The 18,616-nt window shown below is 64.6% G+C and overlaps 1 protein-coding gene across 1 annotated transcript; it reads right to left on the bottom strand.

Moving 5' to 3' along the window:
* Positions 1 to 4,562: 4,562 nt before the first annotated feature.
* Positions 4,563 to 7,286, bottom strand: SLAMF9 (SLAM family member 9). Its single transcript, XM_025420729.3, has 4 exons — positions 7,060 to 7,286; positions 6,301 to 6,642; positions 5,293 to 5,565; positions 4,563 to 4,945 (listed from the first exon to the last, which is right to left on the bottom strand). Exons 1-4 carry the CDS (start codon positions 7,103 to 7,105, stop codon positions 4,743 to 4,745), a joined length of 864 nt encoding a protein of 287 aa, XP_025276514.1. The 5' UTR covers positions 7,106 to 7,286; the 3' UTR covers positions 4,563 to 4,742.
* Between the last annotated feature and the right edge of the window lie 11,330 nt (positions 7,287 to 18,616).

Genomic DNA, 18,616 nt, shown 5'->3' with positions numbered 1-18,616 from the left:
CCCCCAGGGGATGCGGGGGGGGGGGGAGGGAGGAGCGGGACCCCAGGGGTTCCGGGGATGGGGAGAGGAGCGGGACCCCAGGGGATGCGGGGGGGGGGGCGGGGGGGAGGAGCGGGACCCCAGGGGATGCGGGGGGAGGGGGAGGAGCGGGACCTCAGGGGATGCGGGGGTGGGGGGAGTAGAAGTGGGACCCCCGGGGGATGCGGGGAGAGGGGTGGAGCGGGACCCCTGGGGGATGCGGGGCGGAGGGGGAGCGGGACCCCCAGGGGATCCGGATCCGGGGATGCGGAGGGAGGTGGGAGATGGCCCCCAGGGGATGCGGGGAGAAGGGGGAAGCGGGACCCCCAGGGGATGTGGGGGGAGGGGAGGGGAGGGGAGGGGGCCACCAGGGGATCCGGGATGGCGGGGAGGGGCCCCCAGGGGATGCGGGGGCGGTGAGGTGGCGGGGAGGGGGCTCCCCTCTGCGCGCCTTCCCCGCCCCACTTCCTGCCCCCCGCCGGCTTCTGCTGCGGCTCTGGCCCGACTGGAAATACCTGTCTGCACTGGCGCGCTCCCAGGCCCTGCCCCGGCGCCTCCTGCAGGGTGCCAGGGGACCGTGCGCCGGGCGACGCCGCCAGGGCTCCCCCGCTGCAGCCCCAGCGCCGGCGACCCCGGGGCACAGGCGCCGGGGGAGGGGGGCGGGGGGCAGGCTGGGAGGCTTCCCCACACGGGGCCTGGACACAGGGACACACGGGCAAAGATAGAAGTGCTCTTCTCCTGAACTCTGCAGGGTGCCCACCCTGGACCCCAGGCTTTGCAGCCCTCTGGGCAGAGACCCCCGGGAAGTAGGCCTAGCTCTGTTCCACTGAGGAGAAAACGGGGCCGGCCCGGGAAGGGGGAGCGGGACGCTCACCCCAGTGGGTGACTCGCCCGGGACTTTCCCCTGGTGCAGGGCAGGGCTGACCGCACACTGGCCTGGACTTCCTGAAGCCCACCTCCTTAGAGACTGCAGGCCCAAGGACCCCTCAGCTTTCTCCTGGGTGAGCTGGGGGCCCCCTAGGGATACAGGGTCAGGGCCCTCCCCGATGGCCGGACCTTCCCCTTCACTGCCTTCGCCCACGGAGCCTTCGGGGCATCTGATGGGGGAACTGTGGCCTCAGCAGTCTCCCTGGAGACACCCTGCAGGGCACACCCAACTGCTCACACCAGGATCCCAGCCACATCCTCCTTCCAGGTGGTCCCCAGCCCCGGGGCCAGGACGCTGCGAACGGAAGCTCACCATCCCCGCTTGTAATCCATTCCGTCCTCAGAGACCGACTGCTGCAAAGTTTTTCTGGGTGTAAACATTTGGGGGCTTTTCAGCCCGGCTTGAGATTTGAGATGAAAAGGTGGCGCCAAAGGAGGGGGCGGAGGGGAGGCAGGAGCAGCGGTGGGGCTCTCCCACTATCCCTCCAAAAAATTCTCCCTAAGTGGCAGCTTTCAGCATTACCTTACAAGGTGACATGCGGACCTCAGGGATAGGACTGTTCCCGAACACAGGTTAGGGGGCACAGTGTGAAAGCCAGGCGGGGAGAAGGCTTCAACTCCCCTCCTGAGCCTTTTTCACCCCTCTGCTCCTTGTAGCCAGCTCCTTGTAGATCCCTAAGATCCCCCCACTCCCACTCCCCCCGCTGGGGTGGGCGGCACCCCTGAGCCAAAGGTTCAGTTTCTGCATCTCCGATGTGTTCTTGAGGATGAGCTTGTTTTGTTTGGTTATTAAAGTAACTTTTTGTAAATCCAGGATTTAAAATAACTTCCCATTTTTAAAAGTTTACGATATGGTCCTTCCCCGCCACACCCCACCCCCACCAACGGCTCTTTTTGGCTCCGATTCCGAGGTATCCTGTGGGCTTTTTAGCAAGAGCAGGAACCAACCCCAAACGAAACTCGTTTCCCTTCCCGTGCCGGAAGTGAAAGTTGATAAAAATAGTCCCTGAGGCTCAAAGTGAAGATTTTTCTCCTGGGTTGTCCTCAATCCAGGATTGTTACTCTCTGGGAAAGTTTGCTCGACTAACCAGGAGTTTATGTAACGTGAGCACCAGCAGCCCGCGAATTCTCACCTGCGATGAGGAGGCGGGACGAGGCGGTCAGCTCTCCCCATCCCCGCCCTATCCCCGCCCTATCCCCGCCCCATCCCCCCGGCCCGGAGAGAAGCCTGGTCTCTCCCAGAGGGTCACTAGCCACTAGCCTTGGGCGTGCTGGTCCCAGGGAGGCTGGAGGTTCTCCAGACCCGCTTCCCCCGCCTCCCCACCTGGGCACAGCCTCGCGTCCCTACAAGTCACCGCGCTCTCCCACCTGCCAGTGTCTTCCCATCCATCCCCCATCAGGCTAGACCGGCCCATCCCTGCGCTCCCTGCTGATGGGGGTCAGAACTGCAGTCCTCTCTTCGCTCCGGCAGGGTCCACTCCTCCCGCGTCGCCCTCACCTTCACCCACCGCCCGCGTCCCATCTCGTGGTAATTACGTCTTCACACGCCCCAGGAAGGCTTCCTTGCTAGCCAGGTGCCTGACTCTTAGTAGATCCTTAAATAGGACCCTCCCCTCCCCCACCCCATCCCCATTTGCTTCCACCTATTTCAAAGGACAGTCAAACTTTGCAAAGTGCCACCAGGTGATTTTTACCCTGGTTTCCTGCAGAGGACAAGGTCTGGGTCTCTGTGACCTTCGAGTCCACCAACTGAGGGTCTCTGCCTTCTTGCAGGTCCCCGGAGGGTTTGGGGCCTCAGCCCTTCTCTGTTCAGAGACGGAGTGAGAGCGGCTTGGCCAAACCCGTGGGAGAGCCCTGGGCCCGCTGCACAGGACCGTCCGTCTCTTTGCTCACTTTTCCTGCGCCTGACCCAGAGCCACGGGGAACCCCGCTCCCCCACCCCCGTGTCTTCCCGGTCAGACTCCAGAACCGATTACAGGATTCAGAGGAACTGGGCTACAGGCTTGGCCTGGAAGGGGGGCGGGGGGAGGCCAAGGGCACAGAGAATCTGCCTCAGACCCCAACTGCCTTCCAGGGGGACCAGGGCTCCGGCCCTTGGGGGGGAGAGAGGATCTGCTGCCCACCTGAGGAGCTCTTTGGGGGACTGGCTTCCCAGCCTCACCAACTCCTTCCCAGGCCCCAGGGGCTCCATCTCCTACATAGAAACGTAGGTAGGAAGCCTCCCCCCTCCACTTGTCTCCTGGCCCTGCTTTCTTTCCAGTCCGGAACCTGGATAGAACCCTCCTCCTGGGTGTCCTAGGGCCTGGCCTGTCTTCCCAAAAGCAGTGTCCTTGGTCCCCACAGCTCCCATGTATATCCCACTGCCCCTTCACAGCCCAATATTCTTTTTCTTTTTCTTTTAAGATTTAACTTATTCCTGAGAGACACAGAGAGGCAGAAACACAGGCAGAGAGAGAAGCAGGCTCCCTGCGCGGACCCCGATTCGGGACTCAATCCTGGGACCCGGGGTCACGACCTGAGCCACAGGCAGAGGCTCCACTGCTGAGTCGCCCAGGTGTCCCCGATACTCCTTTTCTTAGAAGTTCGTCTGGAGAGCAGGAGCACCGTGAGGCACGGCCCTCCCCAAGGCCCTCAGACCTGCTTTGCAGGCTACCCTGGGGTACCAGCCATCCGGGGGCCACCCCCACACACACAGCCGCGTCCCTGTAGGAGCGTCCCTGTAGGAGCCCGATCAGCAGAGGCATCAAAGGCGCCACTGCCTCTCCTTCAGAGCCTTCCCCCCCAGCAGCCATACCCAGCGAGTGGCATGTCCCCAGGAAGCAGCAGAGGGAAACCCTGAGCTCCCGCACCTTCCCCAGGGCCCCCACGTGGCTGACACCATGTCCTCCAGCTCACTCACCACCTAGAGTCCTGTGAGTGGCACCCGCACGCCCTGAGGTGGGCAGGATGACCGAGACGGGGGCTCTGCAGGCCTGGGGGAGGCATTCGGGCCACTTGTTGGGGGGGAGGACAGAGCAAGAGCACCTGGTCCTCAGGTGCGTGAGGGTCTTCATCAGGGACGGGTGTGTTGAAGGGGGGCGCGCACCCAGGACAATCGTCCAGAGAGAAGGCTTGACCTGGGCATCCTAAGCACAGGGCAGGACAGCGATACCAGCCATGACAGCCGTTGAGGGTCCTGCAGGTACCCGTTGGCCAGGCTGCGGTCCCCCTGGGGCAGGCCGATGGCAAGACAACCGGGCTAGGGCCGTCCAGGAGCTCCAGGTCGTCGGAGCGGGGAGCCTTGGCCTGAGCGCGGGTGCCCGGGTGCTGGGAGCCGAGCTGGGCCAGGAGGACCTCAGCTGGAAGCGCCCCGCCCCCCTGCCGCTGCTCTCCCCGCTGCAAGCGACTCAGGGACTCAGGCCGGGCCAAGGGCCTCACTTCCTCGGGCGCCGGGGATGGGCCAGGCCTTGAATAACGAATATGAAGGGGGCCTGTGAAGGGGGCTTTGGACTCGGTGTGCTCAGCAGAGGCAGACAGGAAACCACCGGTCTGGGGGGAGGACCCGGAGGAGGAGGGACCGTCGGAAGCACGGGTCGCCGTCACCCAGCCCAGGACCACACGCAGCTCCTCCAGAGCGGTGCTCACCTAATTTGACTTTATTGCCAAAGAAGCCTCTCCCGCCCCCACCCCGGGTGGGGGGTATGGCCTTTGGACACCCGCCCCTCGGCCCCCTGGGAGGAGAAGCCCCCGAGTCAGGGGGGAGGCCTGGGGGGGCAGGTGGGGAGAAGCGATGCTCAGGCCAGGGGCCCCAGGGGCGCTCAGGCCAGGCTGGGGCTGGGCTGCTCCTTCCTTCTCAGTCTGAGTCTGTTTCTCTCGAGTTTCCTGGTCCTGGGCGTTTGGCATCCTCTCTGGGCTCGGACGCACCAGAGCCCCGCGCCCAGAATCGCGAAGAGCAAGAGGAGCAGCAGCCCCTTGGCCAAGAGGCAGGAGTAAGTCGACGTCTCCTCAGGGAAGTGGGGATCTGGGACAGAAGGCAAGGAGAGAGGGGCTCGCCACAGGGAGGGGGAGGCAGGCCCCCAGCCCGCATCCCACGGGGGGCCCCAAGTTCAGGGCCAGTTGATATTCCTTTGCAAGTGGCTCTGGAAACATGTTCCAATCACAGAAGCCCAGAAACTGAGATCCAGGGAGCGATCCAGGCTGAGCGAGAGACTAGAGAACCTTTGGGAGTTGGGAGCACCGCCCCCCACCCGGAGCCCCGGTCTGGGGCACAAGGCCCCGCGGGTTCCAGGTACTCTCCTGGGAGGAACTGAGGGAGGGAGGTGGTGAGGCCCCGCAGTAGCTCGGGGGCTGACTCTGGGGACCTGGTACCTGTGCAGAAGGACCTGGCGGGGATGGGTTGAGAGTAGATGGTGCTGACGGGGTTGGTGGCCCTACAGGTGTAGGAGGGGACACTGTCCCCAGGCCTCCAGGAGGTGCTGAGGGCAGAGCCCTCGTGCACGGTGTCCCTGCAATCGTCCCGGGATATCCAGCTGTAGGTCACGTCCTGGCCTGCCTCCTCCACGGAGCACGCCAGAGAGAGATTGCAGCTCTCTTCCGCAGCCATCTCAAAGTTCACGGAGACATGAGGCTCCGACAGCCGTCCTGGACGCGGGAGGACACAAAGCCCTTGAGGCACTCAGGCCCAGGTTGGGTCTGCTGTCTTAAGCTCCTCAATACCGGGGTGAAGGGCCGAGAGCCCCTCCATGTAGACAGAAAAATCTGGTCCCGGGCTCCCCCGGGGCAGCTGCTAAGATAGAGGGAGCCGCTTTGAGCACTACCCACACCCACTCCCCCCGCCCCCATGCCCCCACGTCCTTCTGTCCCTCACCTGCGTGCCCTGCCTTCCTCCAAATCTCATTTTGCCGCCTCGATCCCAAAACACATTATCACACTTCCTGGGGGCATTTATAGTTTAATCAGTGTCTCTGCAAGATTCACGGTAGAGAATCAGCCAGTGTCACAGGCACTGAGCAATGTGGTTCGGCTACACAGGGGTATGGGTTAGCAGCCCCCACATGGCATGGGAGGATGGAAGGCTGAGGAATAGAGGTGGGAGCGAAGGGCCCCTGGGGTCTGCTCGTGAAGCTCCTGACCCCTCTCGCTATGCCGGGAAGGTCTCGGGGAAGAGCCTGCGTGCCCAGGGCCTCCCCGGGCCGGGCCACTCCGTTTGAGGCCGCCGCTCAGATCCCGCCGGGCTTGGGCACCCCGGGCACAGTGTGCCTTCCAGACCCCACCCCTCAAACCGTAACTCTGAGTCCCGAGACCTCGGGTGCTTTGCACACAAAGCTCAGGGAGAGCCGGGAACAAGCAGCCACAGGGTCCCCGGCCTAAACTCACGGTAGACGCGCAGGCTGTACCGCTGCATGGAGGATGCCTGCGATGTCCTCAGGTTGACCTGAGCGTAGTAGAGCCCCGAGTCCTCCCAGCTCAGATTGCTGATGCACAGGGAGTAGTCGGGGCCCACCAGGCTCACCCGGCGCTGGTATCGAGGGTTGGTCAGCACGATTTTGGTCGGCTGTCCCTCTCTGCCCGGAATCACCACGGCAAGGCTCGCCGAGGAAGACCAGATGATGTTCTCGACCTCCTCATCGGCCGGTATCTCCACGGGGAGGCTGATGGACTCCTGAAGGACCCCAACTACTTCCTCTGCATCCACATCATCTCCAGAATACCCTTCGGCTGCAGAAAAAGGAAGAAAAGACGGAAACAGTGCAGCTGGCGCCTGGCTCTGGGCTGCTGAGCCTGGCACGGGAGGGGGGCACTGGTGCGTGCCAGCAATCTCGCCCTCGAAGCAGCCCTGCGCTCAACCCCGTCCCCAGCCGCCTCGCTGGCTCCAGCCTTCCCTGCACCTGACTCGAGCACCTACCAGGGGTTGGCTTCTCCCTGGGCCCTCAGCTTCCAAATTTTGACTTGGGCCGGTCCCCCTTCTCCATCCCGGGCTTCCTCACCTGTTGGTCCTACACCGAAGGTGCACCCTACTCCTCTTTACTCCAGAAGGGCCAAGCATCCGGCCCCACGCCGCTAGCCCACGCCCCAGCGGGACAGGAGGGCGGACGGGAGGAGGCTCTCCCGCCCCGGGGCTGTGGTCTCTCTCACCTGCACGCAGCAGCAAGAGCAGGAGCAGCCACGGGAGGGCCCCCATGGCAGCAGCCCCGTGCCCCAGGAGGTTGGCCTGCTTGGCCACCACTGTGAAGACGACGAGCTGTCAGGAGGCTGCTGGAGACAGTGATGGGCTGGCTGTCGTGGGAGGGGAAATCCGTTGCCCACTAGCAGCCTCCAGCTTTCTCTTTCTCACCAAGCCCCTCCCTGTCCATCTCGGGAAGTTCTCTCTCTGAGCCTGATTGCGGAGCTGCTGCACCCCCTGACTCATGCTTCCTGTCCATCAAACACTTCCTACATGAAACCTTCCTAGACACCCTGCCCCACCCCCCCCACCCCACCCCCCCGCCCCCATCTTCCCAGACACCGCCCTTTCCCCCACTGCCTGTCCAGAGCTCCTGGCCCACAGGATCCCCGGGGGGCCGCTCTCCCTTGGCAGTTCTTATTTTGCTGTGATCTTTTGACGTCATAAGCATCTTTGTCTCCCCAGCCAGGTGGGTTCCATCTTTTGGGGCATCTCTGTCCCCTGCTAGACACATGGAGCGACCAATTGATATTTCTGGAATGGATGAATAAGTGAAATATTCCTATTTGAAGCTTGCTAGATTCCCACTTAACTGTTTAGAGAAAGAAAAAATTTTAACCCTCAAAAAAAAAAAAAAAAGCACGTCGGACCTGAGAGCTGCACTAGGTTGTTAATATTATGGGAAGACTAAATTGTTCTATGAGAATATGATGTGGACCAATGTTCGAGGAGCTCTGAGCACCAGAGCTGCCCTGGGCACCGTGGTGGTCTTGGAGGCGGTCTCCGCCCCTGGCGTTCAAGCCAACACTGGGCAGTCCTGGATTGGGGACGTTCTAGAGCACATCTGCCTCCGATGGGTCCTCAGACAGGAGAACCTTAAAGGTTTCTCGAATACTCCATCCTACGGGTCTGTGCTGTGCTCAGGAAGCCAGAGCAATGCCCTCAAGCCCCAGGACTTGCTGGAGGCAGATCTCAGTCCCGGTCCTGTGCCAGCACCTCATGCCTTCAGGGGAGCTGACTCAGCCCTCGTCGGGTACTTACTGAGCAGCTTCTGAGGCCCGGGCACTGTCAAGTTCTGAGGGATCCGCAGTGACCAAGAGCTTTATTTCGAGTGTGGCTTCAAGGAGATCGGGGGCTGACGTCTGACCAGGCCCAACTAACTGCCAGTTCGATGGGTTTCACCCGAGGACTCACCCAGGGAGCCAAGGCCCAGGGGATTCAGCAACCCTGACGTCAGGAGGTCGGAGAAAGCTTTCAAGGAGAAATGACCTCAGCGGCGAAGAAGAGAATGAGGCAAGGACTTCTGAAAATTCAACTGGGGAGCATCAGACCTCAGGGGTTGCGGTTGTCTGAAAACGTAGATGAAAACGTTCTTACGTGGCCTTCGTATTTAAAAAAAAAAATTAAGTGGAAAGAAAAAAAAGGTGGGAAAAAGAAAAGAAAGCGAGGTCATGGGCGTGATGTCCAGAGTTTAAAGGGTGAGTCTATCAGGTGGGGTCTCTGAGAAGCAGGTGCCGGGCTGGGTGGGAACGAGGGTGCCTGTGTGTGGAGGGGGAGGGAAGCGGAGTCGGGCGGGGGTCCCACCCACTGCCGTGCAGACAGTCTCCGTCTCCCCTGAGCGCTCAGTCACCAGGGTGGGTCCGTGGCAAGGACCCCGCACTCTCACTGAACTGTCACAGCTGGGCAGTGACCTCCCAGGAGGAGCAGGGGTGCGGGGGGGCATCCTGGAGGCTGTCGGTCAACTGCACCCCTGCAGCTGAAGACCAGCTCTCTCTGGAAAGGAGATGCAGGGACACCTCGTGGCTGCTGCACGGGGCTCCACCAAAGGGAGCTGTGTTCAGATTGACGGCACCGGTCTCCAGAACAAGGACCAACAGTCCGTCATGCGTATCGAGTAGAGGGAGAAAATTATCACACACACGCGCACGCACACACGTGCACACACCACCCCGCCATCCTCACTAGGCGCTCCCAGTCCAATATGGAGAAAGGACTTCTCAGAGGATGATTTCCAAGTGCTCTGGAATCCGATTTTCCTTCTGGCTCGTGGACGGTGATCCTCAACTCCATTTCTGTCCCTTCACTTATAAAAAATTTTTTTTTATTTTTAGAAATTTCTTTAAAGATTCATTTATTTCCTTGAGAGAGAGCAAGAGCACAGGTGGGGGCGGGGAGGGGCAGAGGGAGAAGAAGCCGACTCCCCGCGGAGCATGGAGCCTGGCGTGGAGCTCGATGGTGACCCGAGCGGAAGCCAGAGGCTGCGCCAACTGAGCCACCCGGGTGCCCCAGAGATTTTGTTTTCAAGGGATCTCTACACCCAGCGTGGGGCTCAGACTCACAACCGTGAGATCAAGAGTCCTGCGTCCTCCACGGCCTGAGCCAGCCAGGCGCCCCCCACCCCTTCGCTCTTATTCTGTCAGGTGGATGGTCCTCCCCTGCCCCCAGTGAGAACTGTGGTCTTGGCTTCTGTCCCGGGTCAGAAATGAGAAGTTCCTGTCCCATGTCGTGATCGCAATTCTGAGCTTAGGTTCAAATCCAGGTCCCCTTCCCCGGCTTGCGTGTCCCAGGCTGGCAGCCTGCCCTTGGCGATGGGAAACATCGCTCCTGCTCCCTCCCAGCTTACCCGGGCACCTCTGCTGCCCTGCGCTGCCCCCGACTCCTGTGCCCCTCTCCTGGAGGGTGGCACGGAGGAGGGGTGAGGAGATCCTCCGTAGCTGCCCCAGTGGCCCTGCTGTCTGTGGGTCTCACAGGTCATTAAGGTCGTCTCTTCAGAGGAGCAGTCTTGTGAGCTCTTAAGAGCTGCCGCTGGTTCCCCCTCTCCCACCCCAACCCGAGGTGACCCGTCTCTCTCCTGGGTGGTCCTCCGAAAGTCCTTCCGCAGCCCCAGACGTCTGGCAAACGTTTCGTCTCCTCCTCCCACCCCTCCGTGTCCCCACCGTGTGGCATCAGACCCAGCGAGTAGGCTGTGGCCCTCGGTGGCCCGCCAGGTCCCTCGCCTGACACCAAGGTCTGCAGCGTGCGCTGCACTCCCGCGGCCGTGGGGGGATCAGATCTCAGTGCACAACAGTTTCCACTCTCCCGGGCCTGGTGTGGGCCCCTGTGCCCTTGGGCGCTCTCCTGCAGGGCCCACACGTGCAACCTCCCCAAGTCCTGTCCTTGACACCCTCTCACTGGCTCGCGTCCCTCCAGTGGAAGCAGCGGGGGGCTCACAACAAAACAACAGCTGTTTCCAAAGAAATCTCTTTCCAATCGCCTACTCTTGTCTCCCCATCCCTGGGTGAGGGGTCCCGGAGCAGCGACATGGGTCCACCTTCCTTCCTGTTGTAAATTCCACGAGGAGAGAGGTCCCCTCACGCTGTGTTCCACCTGCTGGCACCTGTCTCCTAGACGCTTGGGGGAACCACGCAGGAGGCTTCCAGCTAACACCTCGGTGCAGCGGACACCGGGCTTCCTCCCGCGGACTCTGGCTCACCCGACTCCTGCTCTGCTGTTGGCACCTGCGTGACGGTCTCCTCCCCACCGATGTTGGCCCCTGCGTGACCGTCCCCTCCCCCCCATGTTGGCACCTCTGCTTTTCTGCTTCAGGGCTTTCTGGGAAGCAGTGGGAGGCACTCCCCGCAGGCGCGGTGGGCCGTGTGCAGAGCACGCAGACTCCAGAGCAACCCCAGCCATCGACACACCCTTTGGTGGCTTTCGTCCCTTCCAGGCTTGTGTGCCCCATTCTTTCAGGCTGGCTCCCCGGGTCACCTCCCATAAAGACCTGCTCCCCCCAAGTCTGTGTCAAGGCCCTGCTCTGGAGAGAACCTAGATCGTGATACTCTCATACATGATGACGTGGTTGAGGCCATAAAATTTAGATCCCGTGAGGCTTCTGCCCACATTTTTAGGGCAAATAAGTCAATGAGAAATAAGCCCCCTCGCCCCCAAATGTCCTGCCGTGGTAGCCTCAGGAGAGAGGAGCCAGGAAGAAGCCAGTCCCAAAGGATCAAACCTTTTATTGGAGTCTCTGCTCGGCTTCTCTTTGGGTCTGGAAGGACGGGGACCCGCGTGGCAGAGCCACGGCCTGGGGGAGCCGGTAGCAGGCAAGTCCCGGTAAGCGACCCCCCAGCAGAGCGGGCGGAGGCCTGCGCAGCTTCTGTACTTTCCGCCTGCGGGGTCGCCTTCCTTTTTAAGTGTCCGGGTTAAAAGGTGTTTTTTGTGGCAGGGAAGCTGGGGAGCTGCCTGCAGGCGGTCGAAGGGTGCCCTGGGGGAGCCGCCACAGACGGGGTGACAGCAGCCCTAGGGTCCCCGGGGTGGGAGGGACCAGTGTCCACCCACGGAGGCACACGGAGATGGCCTGGGCGGGGCAGCCTAGGGGATGAGCCTCTGGGCCTGGGCTTTAGGAGGTGCGCTGTCCCTAGGAGCTCCCGGAGAAGGCTGAGGGGGGCAGAGGGGCGGCTGAAGTGCAGGGGCTTTGGAGGGACGTGAGCAGAGCAGGGCCGGGACGCAGGCGCCAGATGCAGGAGCCAGACGCAGGGCCAGACACAGAGGCAGGACGCAGGGCTGGGACGCAGGGGCAGAATGCAGAGCGGGTTGCAGGGGCAGGATGCAGGGCCGGGACGCCGGGACACCGGGACGCCGGGACGCAGGGCTAGGATGCAGGGGCAGGATGCAGGGGCAGGACGCAGGGTTGGGCCGCAGCGTTAGGACGCAGAGGCAGGATGCAGGTGCCAGATGCAGGGTCCGAATGCAGGGCCGGGACGCAGGGCCAGGACGCAGGGGCAGGACGCAGGGGCAGGACGCAGGGCCGGGACGCAGGGCCCAGGCGCAGATGCAGGACACAAGGGCAGGACACAGGGCCAGGATGCAGGGCCAGGATGCAGGGCCAGGACACAGGGGCAGAAAGCAAAGGGGTCCCGTGTGGGGGTTTCTGTTTTTTCCGTGAAGTACAGGCGCAGACTGAGGTCTGGGTGTGCGTGGGTCAAAGGCAGGCACCTGGGGAGAAAGGACCGGGTTTGAATAGATGGGGGGTCTTTGTGCCCCGCCTTCTGGGGACATCAGCCGGCGGGCCCAGCGCTGCGTCCAGGGCCACCCTGGGCTTTCCTGGCCAACATGTTGTCCCGGAGACCCGGAGGCGCGGCAGGGCGGGCGGGGTCGGGGAGCTGCAGCTGCGGGGCGGGCGGCTCCGGGGTGGGGCGGGGGGGGGCATGAGCCTGACACCCCTCGAGGCTCCGGCCTGTCGCCCACGGCTGGTGAAGCGGGAAGCTCGAGGGCTTTGGCACCAGGAGGAGGCCCCGAGCGCCGCGTGCCTGCAGGGTCCGTCGAGGCCAACACACGGGGGTGCTGCCACACAGGACCCCGAGCAGGTTAATTCAAGAACGTTCGCCGGCAGCCCCAGTCAGCCCGGGCCGCGAGGCCGTGGGCACTGCCGCCAGGTCAGCCCGGCGCGTCCGCAGAGGCCCTGGCAGCGGCCGGCCGGCGACTCACGCCTTGTCCGTGTCAGGCATCCCGGATCCCGAGTGGGTCCCCCCCCGCACAGTGGCACGCTGTCCCTCGGAGGGCTGGGCACCGCGCGGCTTCCCTGGCTCCGCTCCAGGCCCAGGGAGTCGGGTGGCGGCCGTGAGGGGGCTGCAGATCCGCCTGCTGCCCAGGGGCGCTGGGGTTCCACCAGACACGAAAGTTTGAGAACACCGCGCTTTGCCTGCTCCTCTGTTTCCCGGAAAGAGATAGCAGGTGCCCCGGCGTGGCCTTTGGCTTCTGGCACGAAAGGCTTCTTCCCCCGGGAGCAGGGCAGTGAGGCCGCCACCTTCTGGGGCTGGGCTTTCTAGAACACGAGGGGGGCTTGGGGCCTCCAGGCTGTCCTCCTGGGGGGTCCCCTGGGAAGGCGGGAGCGCTGCAGCCGCCCACCGCGGAGTAGCCGGGAGGCCGGGGAGCTCCCACCCGCCGTGGGCCGTTGGCCGTGGACGCGGGGCCGCCGGAGCAGGGCTTGTAGGAAAGTCGCGCGCTGCCGCTGAGAGCAGTTTGGAGTCTGTCGGTCTTGTCCAGCCCCTTGTTTTATAAATTAAAACCACAAAAAACAAAAACCAGAGGGCCAGGCGTCCTGCGGTACTTTTTTCTGAGGCCACAGAAAGCAGAACTGAGCCCAAACCCGGGTCGCCTGGTGTCTCGCTGGCCAGACTCGACTCGACTGGGCTAACTTGGGATGTGACAGAAGTGTGCCAGGTGACGTCCCAGCGCACAGAAAACCCTCAGTAAATGTTAGTATTGGTGGTGGAATTTTAAGTTTTCATCTGTATTTGTTTATTATTGTTATTGTTAATCGTGTTTGAGACTGGAGACGCTCAAAGAGCGGGAGGGTGCTGAGGGGAGCCGTGGCCTGAGGAGAACCATGGCCTGAGGAAGTGGTGGCCTGAGGAGATCTGTAGCCTGAGGAAAGTGGTCACCAGAGGAGGGCCGTGGCCAGAGGAGAGCTGTGGCCTGAGGAAAGTAGTCGCCTGAGGAGATCCATGGCCTGCGGAGAACTAGGCCTGAGGAGGGCGGTGGCCTGAGGAGAGCCAGGCCTGAGGAGGGCGGTGGCCTGAGGAGGGCCATGGCCTGAGGAGGGCGGTGGCCTGCGGAGGGCCAGGCCAGAGGAGGGCGGTGGCCTGAGGAGGGCCAGGCCTGAGGAGAGCCATGGCCTGAGGAGGGCCGTGGCCTGAGGAGGGCGGTGGCCTGTGGAGAGCCAGGCCTGCGGAGAGCCAGGCCTGAGGAGGGCGGTGGCCTGCGGAGAGCCAGGCCTGAGGAGGGCCATGGCCTGAGGAGGGCGGTGGCCTGAGGAGGGCGGTGGCCTGTGGAGAGCCAGGCCTGAGGAGGGCCATGGCCTGTGGAGGGCGGTGGCCTGAGGAGGGCGGTGGCCTGTGGAGAGCCAGGCCTGAGGAGGGCCATGGCCTGAGGAGGGCCGTGGCCTGAGGAGGGCGGTGGCCTGTGGAGAGCCAGGCCTGAGGAGGGCCGTGGCCTGAGGAGGGCGGTGGCCTGAGGAGAGCCAGGCCTGAGGAGGGCGGTGGCCTGAGGAGGGCCGTGGCCTGAGGAGGGCGGTGGCCTGAGGAGGGCGGTGGCCTGAGGAGAGCCAGGCCTGAGGAGGGCGGTGGCCTGAGGAGGGCGGTGGCCTGAGGAGAGCCAGGCCTGAGGAGGGCCGTGGCCTGAGGAGGGCCGTGGCCTGTGGAGAGCCAGGCCTGAGGAGGGCCGTGGCCTGAGGAGGGCGGTGGCCTGAGGAGAGCCAGGCCTGAGGAGGGCGGTGGCCTGAGGAGGGCCGTGGCCTGAGGAGGGCGGTGGCCTGAGGAGGGCGGTGGCCTGAGGAGGGCGGTGGCCTGCGGAGAGCCAGGCCTGAGGAGGGCCAGGCCTGAGGAGGGCGGTGGCCTGAGGAGGGCGGTGGCGGCCGCCAGGCAGCTCTATTCCTGCGGGCATTCTCCGTGCTGCGCTCAGCCCTGGCCAGACTCCCCCCCTCACAGCACGAGCTCATGGCTCCAGCTCCTCGACGTCCCAGCGTTGGTCAGAATCCGCGGGGCTGCCTCCTCTTAGCGGCGGCGTCGCCGACTGACGTAAGACCACCCCCTGGTCCTACAAATATTCCTGAAGCTCCAGGGAAGTGCCAGGCGGTGCCCGGTGTGGGCCGCAGCGTCACCGAGTGGGGTCGGGAGGGTCAGCAACAGGCGACGCGCAAGCAAACGTGTAACGTCAAGTCCTAGGGTGAGGACTACGCTGGGCGAAGGCGAGGGGGACGGGAGGAGAGGCCCAGAGCCCGCTCGCCCGCTGCTGCGCCCCTGCCGTCAGCCCGAGGCCGCGGGAGCGGGGTGTTCGCCAGAGGAGGGGCCCGCGCTTGGCAACTGGGTGACGACCCACCGCGCCCGCCCGCCTCCGAGGCGCTCCCGGCCAGGCCGCCAGGGCCCGACGGCACGGACGGGGCGGGAACCCCCGGGGCCAGGCGTCCGCGGCGCCAGCCCGTTCTGCTCGCAGGTGGAAACTTGCCTTTGATCCCTCGTTTCTTCCCGGATGACGCGCCCGCCGCGAGGACGGTCACCAAGTCGCTCCGCCCTTGGGTGGGGCGTGCTCCGGGCTGACAGGTGTCCGTCCCACGCGGAGCCCCAGCAGCCAGCCGTTGGCCCCCGACCTACGGAGACGGGCAGGGAGCGGGAAGGCCGAGGGGCCCCCGAGAGGAGTGGGGGGCCGCAGGGGGCAGCGCGGGGGCAGCGGCGGCGCCCCGGGAGGGCCTCGGGCAGGGCCGCCTCCGGCTCGGGGTCCCCCAGTGTCAGAACGTCCCCAGGCCGCCCGGGGCTCCGGGGTGGGCGCCCGCCTTCGGCTCAGGCCGTGACCCCGGCCCCCCCCACCGAGCCCGCGGGGGTCCCCGCATCTACGTGTGCACAACCCTTTCCCCGGGGAGCGCTGGGTGGGCTCCTCCGTGGCAGCTGGAGGGCGTCGCCCTAACCCGCGGGCGCTGCTGCCCCCCAGCCAGGCCTCCCCCCATGTACATACGGGGCTGTGCCGAGCTCTCTGGGGGGAGGGGGAGAACTCCCCTTTACAGAGCCACCCCCGCCACACCTGGGATGCTTCAAAATGGTGTTTGCCACAGACCCTGTTGCTGCAGCGGTGCGAGAGGCAAGCGGGGCGGCCAGAGGTCCCCGGGTGGCGATGCGGGGCGCTCCGTGGCTTTGGGGAGCCCGAGCCCGTTCAGTGGGTGAGGAGAAGCCGCGGCCAAGCTGCCCGCCGCCTCGGGTCACCTGCCACCTCGGGTCGCCCGCCGCCACGGGTCGCCCACTGCCACGGGTCACCCGCCACCTCGGGTCGCCCGCCACCTCGGGTCGCCCACTGCCACGGGTCACCCGCCACCTCGGGTCGCCCGCCACCTCGGGTTGCCCACTGCCACGGGTCACCCACCGCCTCGGGTCGCCCGCCGCCACGGGTCGCCCACTGCCACGGGTCGCCCGCCACCTCGGGTCGCCCACTGCCTCAGGTTGCGGCCCAGGGCCCCTGGGGAGGCGCTCACAAGGGCTGCAGGCAGAGGAGCTGCGGGAAAGGCGCGGCCGCAGAGGCCACCGGCTGTCACCCCCAGGACCGGGACTGGCGGAGCCGGGACCCTGCGCGCCCTCTGGGCACCGACGTCGCCCCGCTAGCCCCAACCTCGCTTTCCTGGTCGGCTGGCGCTTCAGGCCGCATGGCCCGCTTAGAGAGCACGGTGGGCCCGAGGCGGCGCTCACTTCTGCAGCAGATCGAAAGTCCCGCTGGCGGGGGGCGGGGTGTGGGGGGTGGCGGCGGCAGACCACCCGGGTTTCCACAACCTTCTGGAAGGACGCACAGAAACACCCGCACCGCTTTGGCGTTCACAGCTGTGGCTCGCTCCGGGGGGCGACAGACAGACGGGTCCAGCCCGGGGAGCCGCGCTAGGCCGAAGGCGTCCGCCCCGAGTTACACTCGCGGTGCCCGTGTGACACCACGCACAGAAGGGCTCCCCCGAGCCTGGGCCCGTCTCTACGGGAGCTGGACAGTTGCAGCCCAGGCCACCGGCTGCCAGGGCCCGGCCCTTCCGAGGGCGGCCGTCCGGTTCCTCTGGAGGAGAAACGGCAGCGCCGCCCAAAGCACCCAGCATCCACCCCGTCGTCAGACCGTCCGGTGGCCAAGGTCCCCGTGAAGCAGAGACTCTGGTCTCAGACATGACGTTCCTACAGCTCGACCCAGCAGCCGCCGGCAAGGGTCAGACCTCCCTCCAGGGAGAGGTAATGCCCCACGACACAAAGCGTCGCATCGGTTTTTCGAACAAGAGGAGAAGAAGGAAAGAAGCAACAAGCCAACCGTCCAAACCGCCCCTGTCCAGACGCAACCTGCTGGCCCTCGCCGACAGGGCCCAGCCCGGGGCCACGGAGGGGCAGGGGCTTCTGGGAGGCGGAGCTCTGGCCGGGGTCCCTGCCCTGCAGGGGCGGCCGTCTTTGCGGAAGGAGAAGAGGAGCCCGGTTCCAACTTGGATCACCTGGGTGACGGTCGCTAGGACGGTGCCCAGACAGGCCAGGACTCGGGGCCGCGGAAGACGCCTACGTCGTGCCTCCTAGGACAGATTCCGGGTCCCCCTGCTTCCTCCACGCCCCCCGCGCTCGCCCGTGTCTGAGTACATAGCTGTGTGCAGGTTCCGCAGGGCCCCTGACGCCCGGCGCGGGACCAGGGGCCTTGGGCCCCGGAAAGCCTCTGCGAGAAGCGGGCCTTGGGGACCGAGGACGTCCGGTGTCCGCGGTCCGGCTGCCCCCAGCCCAACGCCCTGGAGAAACGGGCCCCAGGCCCCGCTTGGGTGGCCCTGAGCAGCATGACTCTCCTCTTGGGCTTCCCTCGCTCCCTCCTCTCCCAAATGGCTCCAGAAAGCACTGCAAGTGACCACGTGGCGATACGGGCGCCCCTGGCTGAGGCCCCGGGGGATCCACTTGTGCCTATTACCCACGAGGCGCCGCCGCCTGAGCCCCAGGTGTGGGTGCCTGGGCCCCAAGAGGCCGCCAGCTTTAGGTCCCTCCCCCCCTTCCCCCCCCCCCCCCCCCCCGCCCCGCCGAGGTCAGTCATGGTCAGGTCTCCTCACCGGGCCTGGCTGCAGGTGGGAAACCTTGTGGAGGCGGGGTGGGAAGGGGCAAGGGGTGGGGGGTTCCGGAGCAGCAGTTATTTCAGGGAAGCCCTTCCGATAGTCTCTCTGGGATGCCCCCCCCCACCCAGGCGCATGTGAAATTCTGCTGATTGCTCTCTCTGGTCAGCACCGTCCCCAAGTTCTCTTTTTAATATGCAAATGGTGCCAGGAAGATCAGAGGAAACCACAGCACATCTCTGCGTAGAAACCACTGGACTGTGCTTGTAAACGTGCAGGAAGATGGAAATGTCCCCGCGCAGCCGGCTTGCGTGGAGCTGAGCTCGTCCCCGTGAATGCGCTGAAGCATTTTCAAGCAAAGGACTTTAAATCAACCTTCAGAGGGCAGGAGTCACCCCTCAAAGGATGGTCGCAAAAAAAAAACAAAAAAACAAAAAAAAAAACAAAAAAACACCTTTTTGACGGGAAGGGCCCCCCGTGGGCCTCTGTGCCGCCGTGAATGACAGAGAAAACCCCACCGGCCACCTGCTTCTGCTGCGGCTCCACTCAACAAAGATGCGCTTCATTCGGGCACAAGCAAGGCAGCTGCTGGCTGGAAACGGGGTCGAGGGGCACGCGGAGGGCCCCACTCCTGGCCGTGCACAACCAGCCCCCCACTCCCCGAGGATGCACAAAGCTGAGGGCCCGAGGAGCCGTGGACTTGGAAGAAGGGAGGCAGGCCGCGGGGGGCGGGGGGGGGGCATCCCGCAGCATCCAGGGTTTGGGGGTCAGCCCGGAGGGAACGCCTTCTACGTGAAGGCGCCAGCACGAACAAGGCAGGGAGCTGGGAGGCCGCAGGATAGTTGGGGGACCACGGGGCTGTCAGGTCTGCGTGGAGCATGGGACGGGAGCGGGGAGTGAGGGGCACCCAGGGCTGGCAGGGATGCTTGGGACCCTCGGGGCCAGACTGAGGCCCAAGGCCG

Source organism: Canis lupus, chromosome 38 (genome assembly GCF_003254725.2).
Source record: "Canis lupus dingo isolate Sandy chromosome 38, ASM325472v2, whole genome shotgun sequence".
Classification (NCBI taxonomy): Eukaryota; Metazoa; Chordata; class Mammalia; order Carnivora; family Canidae; genus Canis; species Canis lupus.
The sequence above is the reverse complement of the archived record's forward strand: the minus strand, read 5'-3'. Positions and strand labels throughout refer to the sequence as shown.

Coding starts and splice junctions, on each gene's coding strand:
- SLAMF9 (XM_025420729.3), bottom strand. CDS start 7,105: ATGGGGGCCCTCCCGTGGCTGCTCCTGCTCTTGCTGCTGCGTGCAG. Junction 6,643..7,059: donor GCTCTTGCTGCTGCGTGCAG/GTGAGAGAGACC, acceptor CTTTTTCTGCAG/CCGAAGGGTATTCTGGAGAT. Junction 5,566..6,300: donor GTACAGCCTGCGCGTCTACC/GTGAGTTTAGGC, acceptor TCCCGCGTCCAG/GACGGCTGTCGGAGCCTCAT.